This window comes from Phacochoerus africanus, chromosome 15, assembly GCF_016906955.1.
Source record: "Phacochoerus africanus isolate WHEZ1 chromosome 15, ROS_Pafr_v1, whole genome shotgun sequence".
NCBI classification, from domain to species: domain Eukaryota; kingdom Metazoa; phylum Chordata; class Mammalia; order Artiodactyla; family Suidae; genus Phacochoerus; species Phacochoerus africanus.
This window is the reverse complement of record NC_062558.1, coordinates 136,003,527-136,020,820: the sequence shown is the minus strand read 5'-3', so window position 1 is coordinate 136,020,820 and position 17,294 is coordinate 136,003,527. Positions and strand designations below refer to the sequence as shown.

General features: G+C 45.4%; 1 protein-coding gene across 1 annotated transcript in view; it reads left to right on the top strand.

Annotated features, from left to right (window-relative positions):
- Nucleotides 1-4,809: 4,809 nt before the first annotated feature.
- ADAM12 (ADAM metallopeptidase domain 12) overlaps nt 4,810-17,294 on the top strand; it is a 377,142-nt gene continuing 364,657 nt past the window's right edge. Inside the window, exon 1 of the mRNA XM_047762575.1 lies at nt 4,810-5,233. Coding sequence (XP_047618531.1) covers nt 5,146-5,233 — 88 coding nt within the window. The 5' untranslated portion in view covers nt 4,810-5,145. The remainder of the gene's footprint in view (nt 5,234-17,294) is intronic.

Sequence of the window (17,294 nt, the reverse complement as noted above, 5' to 3'; positions counted from 1 at the left end):
GCCTGCAAGTTCTGTTCTTCGGCACCTGCTGAAAAATGTCTTCCAACTTCCGGAAGTGGCACTTCCGGTCAGATCCCTGCGGGTCTGGCTAACCATGCAGTGCAAGTACACTTGTGAAACTCCACGCTCGTGGAGAGTTTGCTGTCATAGCTGTTGCCACGCTTTGTATGCTAGCCATCACTGTCACTTTGGTCACTCATTCAACTGTCAGTCATAGAAGGAACAGAGCCAAGATGTGGGTCCAAGCTTCTGTGACTGTCTCCCCTCCCCCCGCCCCCAAAATACCACACAAAAGACATGCTTATCTCTACTCATCCAGATAAGATAACAGGACACTTGTAAGAGTGAATGGGGGATGCTGTTCGTAATTAAACTGGGACAAAACTGGGACCTATGGCCACCCTATCTTTATCTTTTATTCAAAGCTCAAAAAACAAGAAGGGAGGTGCCCTTGATACCGAAATTATTAGGAATCTTTAGAAGCTAGAAAAAAATGTAGTAATGGAATGTTCTATTCAATATGCATTAGTCATCCATTGCTGCATAACAAATTGCCCCCCAAACTAGTGGCTCAAGACAACCAAAATTCATTATCTCATGCAGGTTCTGTGACTCAGGGATTCAGAGCCGTTCAGCTGGATGGGTCTACATCAGGGTCTCTCTGGAGGCTGCGGTCAGATGGGCTGCCCTCCTCTGCAAACTTGAACCGGGATGGAAGATCCCCTTCCAAGATGGTGCACTGATTGGGTGATGTCAGGAGACCTCAGTTTCTCACTTCAGTTCTTCCCCCTTGGGTTGCCTGAGAGTCCTCCCCCGAGGGTAGCTGGTTTCCCCAGAATGAGTGACCTGGGTCACTCATGCTTGTCATGACCCATCTCAGAACTCACACACGGTCACTTTGGTCCTATTTCATTTATTAGAATGTGTCTCTAAGCCCAGCCCATGTGAAAAGGGAAGGAGATTAACCTTTGTTTCTTGAATGAAGGAGGATCTCCACACTTTGGTCATTCTTGCTGTGAGTTCGTCTTGGGTTTTGAAGTTCTGTTTGCTTTTCTCCAAGTCCTGTCCTCTCATTCAGCCTGCCCTGGTGATGGCGGAAGAGGAGAGACCAGTGCAGGCGGGGGGGGGGGGTGCTGTCTCAGCAGCAGGTGGTTTGGCCGTGGTGGCTCTCTGTTCCTTCTGAGTGTTGTCAATCACTTGGTGGACCTAGAATGGGCTCTCTTGGAGGGGGTGTGAGTTCCTCACCACGGCAGCAGTAAGGGGAGGATGGATGGTCAGCTGACGGTGACACAGATAAGTGTGGATGGGGCAGCTAGCCTAAGTGACTGTCCATGGCCCTTCCAGCAGGAGCATCCATGAGTCGTAAGAGCAGTCTTTCGCTGGTATTTGGATGGGCTACCAAGGGACCGCTTCTAGGCAATAATGGAAGCAGCGAAGCCAAGAAGGGTTAATCTGCCTAGAGAAGGCTCCTTGAGAACAAGTTTCTGGAGGTGAAGGAAGTTTCTGGACTCTTGAAGTGAGAAGACCCGAGAAAACAAAAGTGGACCTCATGTTATCAGAGGCTGAGAGGATCATGAGTTTCAATCTCCCCAGGAGACAGAATTAACCACGATTTCCAAGAATCTTAATCATGGCCGATTGTGTTTGTTTATTTTTGCAGCAAGCCTTGGGAACTGTGCTTGGGTAGATAAAAGCTGTTTTCTGAGCCTGTGTCCGAAGCTCCATCAATAGGCCAAGGGGCGAGGAGGCTGACCCTTCCTTTACTGTAGAAGTCAGGGGAAGCTGCCTGTCAAACCCAGGCTTAGGAAAATTTGCCTCCATTTTTCATCTGCTTGTACTCAAAGGAGACTGAGCTCAATGTGAGCTTGGGTAAGAAATAAGTGCCCTGTTCATTGTGAATGCCCAGGCTGTGGAGCAAAAATAGCACACAGGAAACGGTATTGCAAAGGTCAATTCTTCTGGAAAGGAAGGGACAACAAGCCATCTATCTGAAATTTTAATGAGCAGATCCTGACCTCTGACCCCATACCATTACCTAACAATCCAGGACTGAATGCCGGGTCGGCTTCTATTTCCTGTGAACGGGAAGGCAGAGTTCCCCTCCAAAGGCCAACCATCTGTGGACATAAGCTTCGCTGTCTGCCTAGCTGGCCCTTCCTGGGGAGTGTCCGGTCTTGAAAAAAATCAGCCCAGGCTTCTTGCATCCTGGAGATGGTGGATTAGAAAAAGTTTGAGAAAGCAGGGCTGGTGGATAGGATTTTCTTCCCTATCTTTCTTTCCCCCCCGCCCTGCACTGGCTGTTTGGTTTTATTCAGTCAAAACCAAACCAAGGACACTCTTAGGGCCATAGTTAGCCCTTTGGAGAGTGTTTTGCAAATTCCAGGTTTGGGGAAAAAAAAAAAAAAGGACTTCTATAGCCAAGACTAAATAATAAAGGGCAGAAAGTAGTGGCCCATTAGGAGAGAAAGGGTAGAACCTCCCCCCGACCTGTGTAGAGCACATCTTAGATCCATTGTGAATAAACAGACTTAACCAGTCGGACAGATTCAAGAAGCCACCAGCTAGACTCATCCTTAAGTGAGTTTTCCCCCTTGACCTCCAAGGAAACAATTTAAAATTCTCTCAATGCTGTGTTTCTGAAAGTTCTATGGAACACAGGCGTCAGAACCACCTAGGACTTGCTAAAACTGTCCTGCCCGGGCCTCGCTAAGAATCTCCCGTGCAGGTGCCAAGGGATTTGAATCCTTACAAAGCATCAGGAATCCCAGGGGTTGGGGAGGCATTGTATTAGCTCGTTTAATCCTTGCTACCACCTGGGAGGCTTGTATTTTACTTTCACTTAACAGATGCTGAACCTGAAGCCTGGAAATCAGAGTTAAGGACACAGGCTGTGTCTGCAAATAGATCTGGTGTGGGCTCTGACCTACTTCTAAGCCCTGTGACCACAGGAAAACCGCTTAACCTTTAGACGCTGCAATTTCCTCATCCGTAGTGTCTTCAGGATTTTTTAAGTGGACTCATGCTTGGGAAGCCCTTTAGCACAAAACTCGGATTATATGAAGTAGGTAGTAAACCAGGCAGCAGTAAACAGACAACCTGATGATTATTAAAGAGGCTCAGTCACCAGCTCACACAGTCAATGGTCACGATTTATCAGTTTGTCCTCCGGGACAGAAAAGTCTTTGACGGGCAGGGGGCATTTCTCATTAGCTCGGTCTCCTGAATCTCAAATCGCTGATGGGGTGAATGAATGAACAAAGAAAGGACAGGCGGAGCGGTGAGTAGTCGGGCTGGATCTAAACTGGGGCTTGGATACAGGCCTGGCTCCCAGATGGAGGCTTGAGATGTCCAGGCATGGGGGGTGGGGTGGGGGTGGGGGCAGACCCTCTGACTTTTGTGTTTTTCACAAAAGGCCTGCACTTGGGTTGCCCTGGTTGTTGGGAACACTCTGGAAACCCGGGGGTGGGAAGGAGAAGATGGGCTTTCCAGAAAGAGGTGGTGAGGAAGGAGTTTCCTCCAAGGCTGGGGCTCCGGCTGGAAATCGGTGGGAGGTCACAGGCCTTGTGAAGGTGGACCTCTCTCCTTCCTGCTGCACAGTGGGGCCACCAGGGCCACCTGAGGCTTGGCACACTGTTCAGGCTCCATCTGTGGCTGGTGCTTCTAAGGTAACCTGGGGGAGGGGTTATAATCTAGGTAGCCCTTGGGCTTCCAATAGGTGGCCAGGGTTGGGGCCACCCACCCTTGCTCCATCCAGCTCCTGTAGTGTGTAGCCCCCTCCCAGAGGCTCCGGATGGCCTCTGAGAGGCCAGGTCCTGTTGGGGTTAATGGATACAGACTGTTGCCTTTGGAATGGATGGACAATGAGATCCTGCTGTATAGCACTGGGGACTGTGTCTGATCACTTCTGATGAATCTACACATGTATGTGTAAGCGGGTCAACACGCTGTACAGCAGAAAACTGACAGAACACTGAAAACCATGTATAATGAAAATATTAAAACAAACAAACAAACAAAGCCCTCCTATTAAGTCTCTGCGACAGAGGAGGGGGAGGCAAGGCCCTCCCTTCACCTCACTGACGTTTCCCAGACCCCCAGCGCTCCCCTGGCTCCTGGCCTGGGCCTGGAGAGGCGCATTTCAGAGCCGTGGGAGACCGCCCGGGGGTCTGTATTTTTAACTGACAAGCCCCGATGTTTCTCACGCTCAGGGAAGTTTGGGAAACATCGCCGTGCACCCCACTTTGGCGCCCTGCCACGGAAGAGAAACGTGAGCCAAGCCATCCACGTAAAACCTAAAGCCTTGAGAGCGGAATGCCCAGACGTCGCGTGCCTGCGACGCCAAGGGGATTCTCCGGCACGAGATGTCCATTTGGGGGCTTAGGGGACCGGCCCCGGGGACGTTGCAGACGGGCTCCCTGCGTCTCTCGCGGGTTCCAGGCGAGCCGGGAGCGAGCAGCCGACTCATCCTTTCCAGCCTCAGACTGGAAAGCTGGACGCTGCAGCCGCGTGTGCTCTTGGCAGCCGGGCGCCCGGGCCCCGCGGCCACATCATCCCGGGGCGTGGATGTGTGCGCTCCCGGCGCCCGCGCTGCCACCAAGCCACGTCTGTGCAGCCGGGGCGCGCGGCCCGGGAGGCGCCCGGCACCGAGCCGCCCCGGGGGTGGGCGAGCGAGCGCCGGCTCTGGGCGGGACCCTGGCGGGGGACCCTGAGCGGTCTCTAGGACCCGCGGGACGCCGCCGGCGGGCGGGGGCTGCGGGGGAGACGATAATTTGTTCCGTGGTAATGAGAACGGTGACTGTTGGCCGTGGATCCATTTCACAGGCCTGCCTTCTCTCCCTAACGATCTTCCTCGTCCCCGGGCCAACTCGGACAGTTTGCTCTTTTATTGCAACGGTCAAGGCTGGCTCGTGCCAGAACAGCGCGCGCGCGCACACGCACACAGACACGCCGGGGAAAACTTTTTTAAAAAAATGAAAGCCTAGGCGAGCTCCTCGGCGGCCGGGCGCTGCGCGAGGGCTTCGGAGTTGCCTCCCTGCAGCAGGAAATCCCTCGGGTCGCGACGCCCGGCCCCCGCTCGGCGCCCGCGTGGGATGGTGCAGCGCCCGCCGCCCGGCCCGAGAGCTGCTGCACTGAAGGCCGGCGACGATGGCAGCACGCCCGCCGCCCGCGCCCCCCGCCCGCGCCCTCCTGCTCGCCCTGGCCGGGGCTCTGCTCGCGCCGCGCGCGGCCCGAGGTAAGTCGCCGGGCCCAGGCGGCTCCCTGCCGGTCCCCCGCTCTCCCCTCCCGCCTGCCAGCTGGGGACTCGCCCTCTGGGGCACGTCGCGCCGCCCCGGGAGCCGGGAGGTGGGAGGGTGGACGCGAGTGGCGGGTCTGCCCCGGGAAGCTGCGCGCCGGGGCGCAGCGGCGGAGCCCGGCGGATCGGTCTCCCGGCTCCGAGAGGACCCCCGCCCCCGGGTGCCAGTTCCCGGGCCGGGGCGGGGGGAGCATTTGGCTGGGGGTCCGGAAGCCGCCAGCGCGTGGCCGGGTGGCACAGCCTGCGCGCGCTGCTCTTGCGCGTCCTCCCCCCTCGGGGATCGTTTGCCAGGGTGTCTCTATCTTGACAGTTACACGTGTCGCCTGGGACCGTGTGCGTCGGGTCATCTTACCCTGTCCCTTAGTGAGTCGCCCCTCCCTATCCCAGACTCTGGGTCAACGCTCGATGAGGTTTCCTTTCCTTCCCTGTTCCCCCGCCTCGGATACACTTGGGGAGGCGCACAGTCGCCACGCAGGTGAGCCATCCTCGTCTCCGCAGGTGTGCCTGCTGCATTCCACAGCGGTCTCCATTTTAAAAATAGACTGTTTGCCTACTTCTTCAAGTTCTCTTTCTCGCTTTTTCTAATTCCGGATCGCTCCCTAGTTGTCAGTGGCGGCCAAACTTGAGCAGAATTTATCTTCCGCCACTCTGTCAGTTTCTTGGCTAAATACTCGCTTAAATCAGTCTTGTGTAAAGCGACAGCTCACTTCCAAGTTAAGCTGGAGTGCGGCTATTATAGCTGTTTTAGAGATCTAGATTTTCCCGAGTTGTAGCTCCTTAAAAGTGGGCACCTGTGGATCTTTTTGCATAATGAGAACTTAAACAGCAGGTGCCTTTTTAAAAATTCGGAAGTTTCTGCTGGTCGCCGCCATCGTCTTTCTGCCGCTGGAGGCGCTGTCGGCCTATGAATGAAAGACTTGGCCTCCAGCTCTAAGTTTCTATGATTCTATATAACAGGCATTTATTTTTCAACAACTGGCCTCAATACTTATGGTACGTTTAATTTTGCAATTGCCACCGCTACCCTCCACCCCCATCGCATCTACTGTAATGTGGCTAAAACCCAGCTCTCCTTAAATGCACACAATGGCAATGAAAACCAATTTGGGAATTAATGATTAAATAAAAGGATTGCTCAAAGCAAGGAAGAAGTAAAAAGAAAGCCAAGAAAGAATACTGCTGATTGTTTAGTTAAATACTCCCATGACCTTCAAGTGAAAATAAAAGTAGCCAAAAATGTTTTGAAAGACTTTTGTACTAATTGGTCCTTTTGGATATTTATTGAGAAAGAACTTTTAAAGACCTGAAACAGAATCTCAAAGTGTGCCTGAGGTGGTCCTTATCTTGGCACATGTTCTGTACACATAAACAAAAGTCCACTGAACATGGACGGTCCTTTTTTTTTTTTTGGAAGAAAATGTTTACTAAATCAGGGTAATAGTGGGAAATTATTTCATGGAGGAAGGACTTTTTATTATTTTCAGACTGCGGCGTTGGTAGAGTTTTTCCTTAGGATAGCTATGACTCAAAATAGAAAACCAGTTAAGCCTAAACATTTAGAATGGGTTACATGCTGTGACATCCCAGGATTCATTGCTTGTTTATCCTTGGATTCTCAGTATCGAGTCAAATCAATCAGTGCCCCAAATCACAGCATTGAAGTTGTCTAAACATCCAAACATACAATGAAACATTTCTTCGCATTGGCAAGAGAAAGGGAGTAATTACTACTTGTTGAAGGCAGAGCATATTTGGGGGTTTGTCTCTGTGCGTCACCATGAGTCCCAGAACAATTGCCTACTAGGTGCCTCTGCCCTTCAGTGGCATCTCAGCCCTAACAGGCCCCAAGCAGAACCTTGGATCTCAAGACCTCCACTCCTGAATCTATTCTCTGCCTGCTGTCCCACCTTCCTCACCCAGTAATAAAGTCCTCTGCCTTTTTCAGATGCCTCATGCAAACATATAGAAAGGCATCCCCAAGTCTCCCTTTTTCCTCCATAAGCCACCAACCTCCAAAGTATATTCCCTCCTCCCCACTTCTTCTCATCTCAGAGCATGCCTGCCCCAAGCCCGGCCACTCCCCCCCCCCTTCTTTTGATCTCTTCTGCAGAAGCCTCTCATCCCTTGTGAGTAGCCTCCTAACTCATCTGCTGGCTTCCCCTCTTGTCCCTGCACAATGTACTCTTCCCAGCACCACAGCCAAAGTCATCAGTTTCAATCATGAGTTGGAGCACAGTCGTTTCCTGTTTAAGACTCCCGGGTGGCTTTCTTTGGCTCTTAAGAAAATCCAAACCTCTGGATAACCCATTGTCTGTTTTCCTCTATTATCTCTCTTCTTACCATTCTCCCCCTTGCTCACTCTGCTCCAGCCACAGTGGCTTCTCTTCTTTCCAGCTTTCCAATATAATATTTTGCCATAATTTTTAAAAAAACAATATTTAATGTTTGCACCATGAAACAAATGCCGTTTACATTTGAGCCACACAGTGTTCTGTAATTCCATTTCATCCCTCTTTCAACTTTTTGTTTTGCCTGGAGTTAACAATTGCTTTGTGTTTTTTTGTTTGTTTTGCTGTCCCCCTCCTCCATGTACCAATACCTACTCGACCTCCAAACTCTCTGGGAGAATTAGTAAACTCCTTTCAGTATGATCAAGCACCTCAAGTAATCTATTATTTATTTTTTTCTTGGCGTTATCTCCCTTGGAGACCTTTATCTTGCTGTTCCAATATAAACTGGTTACTTTTTAGGCACGTATTTCCACAGTTGTCTCAGGACTAGCCTAATACTAAAATGCTAGGAACTCTCCTTCATCTTTCCTGTGTTGGATCATCTGTTTTCTGAACACCCTCCCTTCCTTCCTTCCTTCCTTCCTTCCTTCCTTCCTTCCTTCCTTCCTTCCTTCCTTCCTTCCTTCCTTCCCTCCCTTCCTCCTTCCCTCCCTCCCTCCCTTTCTTTCTTTCCTTTTCTTTTTTTAATATTTTATTTCTTATTTTTGTGGAGCACATCTTCTAGTAACTTCCTGAGAAGGGCATGTGGTAGATAACATTTTTTGATAACTTGTTAGGAATGCTTAAATATTTTCCATTGCACAACAGGAAAACTGACTACAGCAATTTTTAAAATTTTACATATTAGCATTTGTGAAGTAAGCAGTGCAATAGCTGATGTAGCAGGTCAGTGATACTGCAGCAACCTGGGCTTGTACTCTTGCTTATCTCTGCCATGCTTACATGCTGGCTTTTGCTTTCGTGCTTACTGCCTCGGGGTCTTATGATGGCTGCTGTACATCTTGGCACTGTATCTGCATTCTGGGCTACTGCAAAAGGCAGAAGAGGCAAAAGGCAGAGTCAGCCAAATAAATTTTATTGGGAAAATAAGAATATTTTGAGAAACCTTTGTAGCAGATTTTCTCTTGCCTAGACGGTGACAGAGGGCCCCTGCATACTGCATAGGAAAATAGAAAAGTAAATATTTTTAATTGCACACATTGGTGTTTCAATCAAAGCAGAGTTCTGTGAGTAAGAAAGAAGGTTGAAACGTGTGTCTGCTACATCTTGCATGCAAATGTATATATATATATACACACACACACATGCAAATGACCAATATATGTCACCTTTGATATATGTACATATATATAAGATGATTTGATATATATATACACACACATATATATATCATCTTTGATTGCTAGTTTATTTAGGGATAAAATTTCAAGATGGAAATCATATTTTCTTATTATTTTATAAGGCGTTCATTTCTTCACTGTCTCTATGCCTGTTGCTGCTTGGGAAGTTGATAGCATGGTGTTATTAATCCTTTCAGTGTAGCCTGTTTTCTTTCTCAAAGCTTTTGTCATCTTCTCTTAATCCCTGGCATTTTTACATTTCATAATGATGTGCTTCATTATTTTTGTTTTTATTTTTTGGTTGCACCCATGGCATGCAGAGGTTCCTGGGCCAGGGACCGAACCCATGCCACAGCTGCAGCCTTAGCAACAGCGGTGATAATGCCAGGTCCTTAACCCACTGCACCACCAGGAAAGCCCCTTGATGATGTGCTTTAGCTAAGTTCTTCTTAGAAGTTGTGCTGGGAACTCCGTGGGTCCCTTTCCATTTGAAAATTCATGCTGTAAAGTTCTAATGTACTTTCTTTTATTATTTCTTCACTGACTTCTTCCTCACTCTTTTTTTCATGCTTTTTCTGAAACTGCTATTAGCTCGACATCCTAGCTTCCTTAAAGCATCCTCTAATAATTGCCTTCTCTATTTTTCATCTCTTTTATTTTGTTCTACTTTCTGGGAGAGTTTACTTTCTTTTTCTTTTCTTTATTTTTTTTCTTTCTTAGTGCTGCTCCTGTGGCATATGGAGGTTCCCAGGCTCAGGATGGAATCGGAGCTGCAGCTGCCAGCCTACACCACAGCCGCAGCAATGCGAGATCCAAGCTGAGCTTGCAACCTACACCACAGCGCATGGCAACACCAGATCCTTAACCCGCTGAGCGAGGCCAGGGATCAAACCCGCATTCTCATGGATACTAGTTGGGTTTGTGTCTGCTGCGCTATAATGGGAACTCCCCTGGGAGAGTTTAATTTCATTTTCCAACCCTGCTATTCAAGTTGTTTATTTCTTCTACTATACATTTAATTTCCAAAATGTTTCTTCTTCTATGAATGTTCCTTTTTTTTTTTTTATAAGGGTCTGTTCTTTTTAAAATGATGGATGCAAGATTTCTATGGCCTCTTGGCATGGATGACTTTTTAATTTTGAAACATCAGTGCGGTCACTTTATTCTCATTGTTGACTCTCAGATCCCTCCCCCCAAGCCCACTGCCCTTTGTTATAGTTTCTGACTTTCTTTAGATGCCTGTTTTCCAGCGTCTGTTTATAGTTAATAATGAGACACTAAAAAGTGGATTGAAACTTCTGTGTGCTTCAAAGCTGGCTTAGTAATTGGTTGACTGTCATTTTCTTGAGGGAACTTCCATACATCACTGACTATGTCTTAGGCTGGTCAGCTTCCCCCAAGAAGAATTTTACAGCCTCCTGCTGAGGATGTAAGCCTGGTTATAGAGCCTGTGAGCTGAGATGGGAATAGAGTTAAGGTGGATGTGGCTCACCCATGAGAGTGCTTTGCCTTTTTTTTTTTTTTTTGTCTTTTTAGGGCTGCACACATGGGAACCCATGGAGGTTTCCAGGCTAGGGGTCAAATTGGAACACATTGAACCTATGTCCTCATGGATACTAGTCAGATTTGTTTCTGCTGAGTCATGATGGGAACTCCTGCTTGTTTTTCTTTTAATTTTTTTTATTATAGTTGATTTACAATGTTTTATAAATTTCTGGTGTACAGCAAAGTGACCACACATTCTTTTTCTTATATTATCTTTTATCATGTTCTATCCCAAATGATTGGATATAATTCCCTGTGCTGTACAGCAGGACCTCATTGCTTATCCATTCTAAATGTAATAGCTTGCATCTACAAACCTCTAAACTCCCAGTCCATCCCACCCCCTCCTCCTCCCCCTTGGCAACCACAAGTCTGTTCCCCATGTCCATGATTTTCTTTTCTGTGGAAAGGTTCGTTTGTGGCGTATATTGGATTTCAGATATAAGTGATATCCTATGGTATTTGTCTTTCTCTTTCTGACTCACTTCATTTAGTATGAGAGTCTCTAGTTCCATCCATGTTGCTGCAAATGGCATTATTTTGTTCTTTTTTATGGCTGAGTAGTATCCCATTGTGTATATATACTACATCTTCTTAATCCATTCAGCTGTTGATGGACATTTAGGTTGTTTCCATGTCTTGGCTATTGTGAATATGCTGCAATGAACATATGGGTGCATGTGTCTTTTTCAGTGAAAGTTTTGTCCTCATATATGTCCAGGAGTGGATTGCTGGATCATATGGTAGTTCTATATTTAGTTTTCTGAGGACCTTCCATACTGTTTTCCATAGTGGTTGTACCAATTTGCATTCCCACCAACAGTGTAGGAGGGTTCCCTTTTCTTCACACCCTCTCTAGCATTTGTTATTTGTAGACTTGTTAATGATGGCCATTCTGACTGGTGTGAGGTGTTACTTCATTGCAGTTTTGATTTGCATTTCTCTGGCAATTAGTGATGATGAGCATCCATCCATTGGATGGATGACATATGGATGGATGTTGGCCATCCATATATCTTCTTTGGAGAAATGTCTATTTAGGTTTTCTGCCTGTTTTTCAATTGGGTTGTTTGCTTTTTTGTTGTTGAGTTGTAGGAGCTGTTTGTGCATTTTGGAGATTAAGCCTTTGTTGGTTGCATTGTTGATAGCTATTTTTTTCCCTATTCCATAGGTTGTCTTTTTTTTTTTTATGGTTTCCTTTGCTGTGCAAAAGCTTGTAAGTTTGATTAGGTCCCATTGGTTAATTTTTTTTTATTTCCATTGCCTTGGGAGACTTACCTAAGTAAACATTTGTACAGTTGATGTCAGAGAATGTTTTGCCTATGTTCTCTTCTAGGAGTTTGTTGGCGTCTTGTCTTATGTTTAAGTCTTTAAGCCATTTTGAATTTATTCTTGTGCATGGTATGAGGGTGTGTTCTAGTTTCATTGATTTGCATACAGCTGTCCAGTTTTCCCAGCACTGCTTGCTGAAGAGACTGCCATTTCCCCATTTTATATTCTTGCCTCCTTTGTCAAAGATTAATTGACCGTAGGTATCTGGGTTTATTTTGGGTTCTCTATTCTGTTCCATTGGTCTGTATGTCTGTTTTGTACCAGTACCACACTGTCTCGATGACTGTAGCTTTGTAATATTACCTGAAGTCTGGGAGAGTTATGCCTCCTGCTTGTCTTTTTTTTTTTTTTTTTTCCCTTCAGGATTATTTTGGCAATTCTGGGTTTTTATGGTTCCATATAAATTTTGGGATTGTTTGGTCTAGCACTGACCGTTTGCTACCACTTCCTCACTCTCTCAGTTCTGCCTAGGGTCCCTGTGTACAGAAGTTCTCTGCTCCAGTGTCTCCAGAAAATTCATCTCCTGTCTGATGAAGTGGAGGGGCAGTCACCTGGCCATGCTGGCTTTGCAAGGAACCTACAGCTCTAACTTTTCCTTGGACAGTCTTTCAGCCCAGCCTGTGCTGACCACTAAAGGTGCCCAGTACCTCCCATTCCCCAAACTTTCCCAGGTTTTTCTGTGTCTCACCTTCTTCATGGCTTCCCTCCTCTCCAAGCAACATGCTTCCATCTCTCTTTCCTCTGCTGAGTAGGTAACTACTCATCTACCTTCTGCCAGTCTTGTTGCTTTCTCTCACCTGTTGTTATTTTCTCCAGTTCTTTGTTTTTATTATTATATCATTCTTATTTATATTGTAGGGTTTCAGCTGAATGTCTGTGGGTCTGCTGTGTGCATGTAAAAGTGAACTAATGCTTTAATACCACACTCTACATATTGACCTTTTTTTTCCCCCTCTCACTTGTCATTTGACTCTTTCTATTCCTTCCTTATGGAAACAAAAATTACATCCATTTTAAAATGTTGCACAACTTTCTTTTAAAATCTATAAATACTCAAAGTTAGCATATACCTAATTAGATAGATGTTGCAGCTGTGGAAACTGTAAATTTTTTTTTAAGACATGCAACTACATAATCTAAAGAAGCTAAGCATATTTTTTTTTCTGGTGTAGATGATGCTGTAATGAACTCATTACAGTTGCAAAGAGGTTTTTTTTTTTTTTCCGTTTTTGTATCAGAGTATGTTCCAGGGGCCTTTTTAAGTTCAAATTGTTCCTATGGTATCTATGATTTATAAAGACAGGTGTGAGAAACATTTTCAGATGTTTCTTCTGTACCACATGTTAGCCCTGTATTCCTTTGGCTGCATGCCCACTGAAAGGTGTTTGAAACAGCTCTGTGGTATATACAGTTCTTTAATTATCAGCTCTCTGGGTTTGAGAAAGTGAAGTTGATAAAATCTAGACAGAATGTTTTGGGAAACTGTGTCTGTGCATTTGTAGTGGCTGTTTCTTTATGTGTGTTTGTTTAGTATTTTGTTAAACCTAGTTTTCACACCAGCACATGGTTACTTAAAAAGGCAGCTATTGCGTGCTTTGATGTCAGGGGCTGTGGCAAGATATTGGCCTGCACTTTCTCTTCGGTCCTTGAGGAAGAATCTTGCTACTGGTTCTGTTATTGCTCTCATGCTGCAGGGGAAGAAAGCACAGCTTTGGATGTTGGAGCGTCACTAAGTGGTGGAAGCAGGGCCATCTCTAGGCTCCCTCATGATGGGGACCAGGTATTAGCCAGGCCGTGGTGAACCTTTTGGGATCGGTATATTCCATCTTTGGACTAGGCATAATGTCTATAGCATTGTCATGTGATTTGCTTTTGAACAGAATGATAATGCAGTTCCAATGGGCTTTTTTTCCTTTGCTGGTTGACTTGTGCCCCTGGAATAGCATGCTTCCTGACGGGCTGCCATTTCAGCCCTCATACTTGGTCCGGCACATTCTTCATTCTGCTTCCTTGGGCTTTATTTAAGGTCCAGTATCCCTTGCCTCCAGTAGGTGGATGAGATGGAGAGGCCAAATAATTCAGCATCATATTGATATTTTTTTTTATCCTTTAAGCTTTCAGGTCACCCCAGGGTGACACAAAGAGCTCAGTTACTAGGCAACTGCTTAAAAAATTGGGCAGCCTCACGGGACTGATTCTGAACCTTACATCTGTCCACCCATCAATGCTGCTCCTGGAAGCGTTGGCCTCCCCAGTCCTTTCAGATGATCCTTGCCTAGAACTGTTGGTCCATCCTCTGCCACGTCTTCCCTTGCTAGGGCATCAGGGATACGGGCCTGCAGTTTGGCCAAAAGATTCCTCGTTTTTGTGTTTTGCTATATTTGTCATGAAAGCTGGGATAGGACTGTAGCATTTGCCATGAGGTCTATGTTCACAGGCCTCTGAATGTCATCTGAGAACCTGGTTTTGCTCTCTTACATCCTGGGTGTTTTGGTGGTGTTCTTGGGAGCCTACATTAGGACGCTGAGTCTATGTCATGTCTTAGAAAGCAGCTGCGCTCTGCTCGATGGAATACATGTATTCCTGAAATGAGGCATGCTAAGCAAAATTGCTCAACTCGCATAATTTCTTCAGCTGCTTTCGGTATGATTTGAGATATGAGCATGCAAAAGGTCATGACAAAGAATTCTGGCCCCGTTATCCATTCATGCATAAAATGCGAAATATTGTAACTCGAATAAAGGATGTAGAATAAGCTATATATACATCTCATTCTTGGCAACCAGATTGACTATAGATGCTTCAGAATTTTACAGTTCAAAGATGTAAAATGTTGGAGTTGCCACCATGGCACAGTGGGTTAAGAATCTGACTGCATTGGCCTGGGTCACTGTGGAGGTGTGGGTTCGATGCCCGGCCGGGCATGGTGAGGTAAAGGATCCAGTGTTGCTGAGGCTGTGGTGTAGGTTACAGCTGTGGCTCGTCTTCAGTCCCTGACCTGGGAACTTCGTATGCCGTGAGCCATGAAGAAATTGAAAGAAAAAGAAAAGATGTAAAATTTAAAGATTATTTGTAACCATTCCCCACTCTCTCCAGCCATCAAATTCTTCATCCTTTTTTGCAAAGACAACCACCACCCTGAAATTGGTAGGTGGGTTGTATATATGTGCGTATGGGTGTGTAGTGTGTTTATGTGTATATATCTCCCTAATCAATATTTGATGTTATCTCTGTATTAAACACTATGATTCTGTATTAAAAGAGTAAATGGTTCCCTACTATGTATGGCAGTCTTCTGCAACTCATTTTGTTTTCAATCAGTGTATTTGTAGAGATTTATTCATATTGATATGTGTGCTCACTTCATTCCTTTTAATCGAGCAGATAAACCATACATTGTACACTCCTATATTGATAAGTATCTGTTTCCCCCTACTTTTTGCCATTGCACGGGTACAAGGATACCTGTACCTGTCTCCACATATGTAGACATGAGCTCTAGGGAATCTCTGACAGAATTATTAGGTGGTAGAGTAAGCCAGTTTTCTACTTTGATGTATGTTGCTACATCGCTTTCTAAACTGGTTGTCCAAGTTTACATGCCTACTCGTCAGAGAGTTCTGGTTGTCCACGGTTTTGCCAATACCTGGAATTTTCAAACTTTTATTTTCTTTTTTAGGGCTCTACTGCAGCATATGGAAGTTCCATACTAGGGGTGGAATCAGACTGCAGCTGCCAGACCACGCCACAGCCACTGCAACTCAGGATCCTTCACCCACTGAGTGAGGCCAGGGATCAAACCTGCGTCCTCATGAATACTAGTCTGGTTCGTTACCGCTGAGCCACAGTGGGAACTCCAGTATTTTCAAACTTTTTAATGTTGCCAAACCGGATGTGAAACATCTCATTGTTTTTATTGGTATCTTCCTGATTGCTAGAGACTTTAAGACTCTTCTTAATGTGTGTATATGTTTCTCTGTGTTTCTTCTTTGGGTCACGTATCATTTGCCCATTTTTCTCTCTAAGTTTGTTTTAAGAAATCCTTGTCTCTTTCCTGAGCTCCAAAAGAGATGTTTATCATTTCTTCTAAATTTTAAGTCTTTGCTCTTCATTTTTGGTATAACTGGAATTTATTTTTTATTTGTTGTGTGAGGGTATGTTCTATTGTTTCCCCATAGAGATAAGATACCAACCATCCTCGTAACATTTATTGAATCCTTGCATCCTGCTAAACACTAAGTTTAGGCAGATATGCTTCTGGATTTCTTGTTCTGGTGGACTGTTGCTTTATCCTATTTCCAGTATCATACCAATTTCAGCATCCTGTAATATAATGAGCCTGATGTATTTAGATTGGTCGATATACAGTGGTCTAAAGAGCAGACACTGGGGTCAGTGTGCCAGCATTTGCAGATCCGCTCTGCCACCTACTGACCTTGTGTGACCTTGGGAAGGTGATAAACCATCCTGTGTTTCAATCCTGAAAATCTCACCTTTCAGGATCCATCAGGGCTGGGCAAACCATGATGGCTGGTCACCCTAAACTCGGTCAAATTACGCTCTCTCTTTTTCCTCCAGTTTCTCTGTGAAATGGTAATAATAGTATCTGCACCCACTGGCGGTGTGGGGAAGATTAAATAAGATGATACGTGAGAGGTGCTCTGAACAGGCCTGGCCCATGTGGGGGGCTCAAAAAAGGTAATTTCTCCTTTCCCCCTCCCTTTTTCTCCTTTAAAATGTTCTTGAGTATTCTTGAAACATTAGTATCACCTATGAACTGTAGAATCTCCTTGCTAAACTCTTCAGAATCCTCAGTGGGAACTTACAGGTCAATATGGGCAGAACTAACATTCTCATGGCATCAGAGCTTCTTGCCATAAACATGGCTGTTTCTTTATATGTTTTTCTTAATAGTATTCAGTAAGTTAAAAAAATTCTCTCTGAACTTCTTACATATCTAAGATATATTTCAAGGTACTCTAACTACCTACTAGAGTTGTTATTATTATGAATGGCTTCAGTATTTTTTAAATTAAAAAATGCTAGGAATTCCCTGCTGGCTCAGTGGGTTAAGGATCTGGTTGTGTTGTTGCTGTGGCTGTGCTTCGATCCCTGGCCGGGGAACTTAGACATGCTGTGGATGTAGCCAGTAATAGTAATAATATAAAATAAAATAAAAATTGGATCATGGAAAATTCTAAACATATGCAAAAGTAGCCAGACTGGTATAATGAACACTCTTGGGTCTGTTATTCAGCTTCAGCAAGCACCAGCTTGTGGCTAGTCTTGTATTATCTGGGGAATTAAATCCTTTTTAAAAGTTCTAATTGATGTTTTCTCTTTCAGTGTAAATGAATGTTACTCATTTCTGTACTTGGATTTTGTATTCAGTAGCCATGCTTGATTTTTATTCGTTCTAATGGCTTCATGACTAACGTCATAGACATTCTAAGAGAACTGTCATCTGAAAATGATGGTACTTTTTGCTCATTC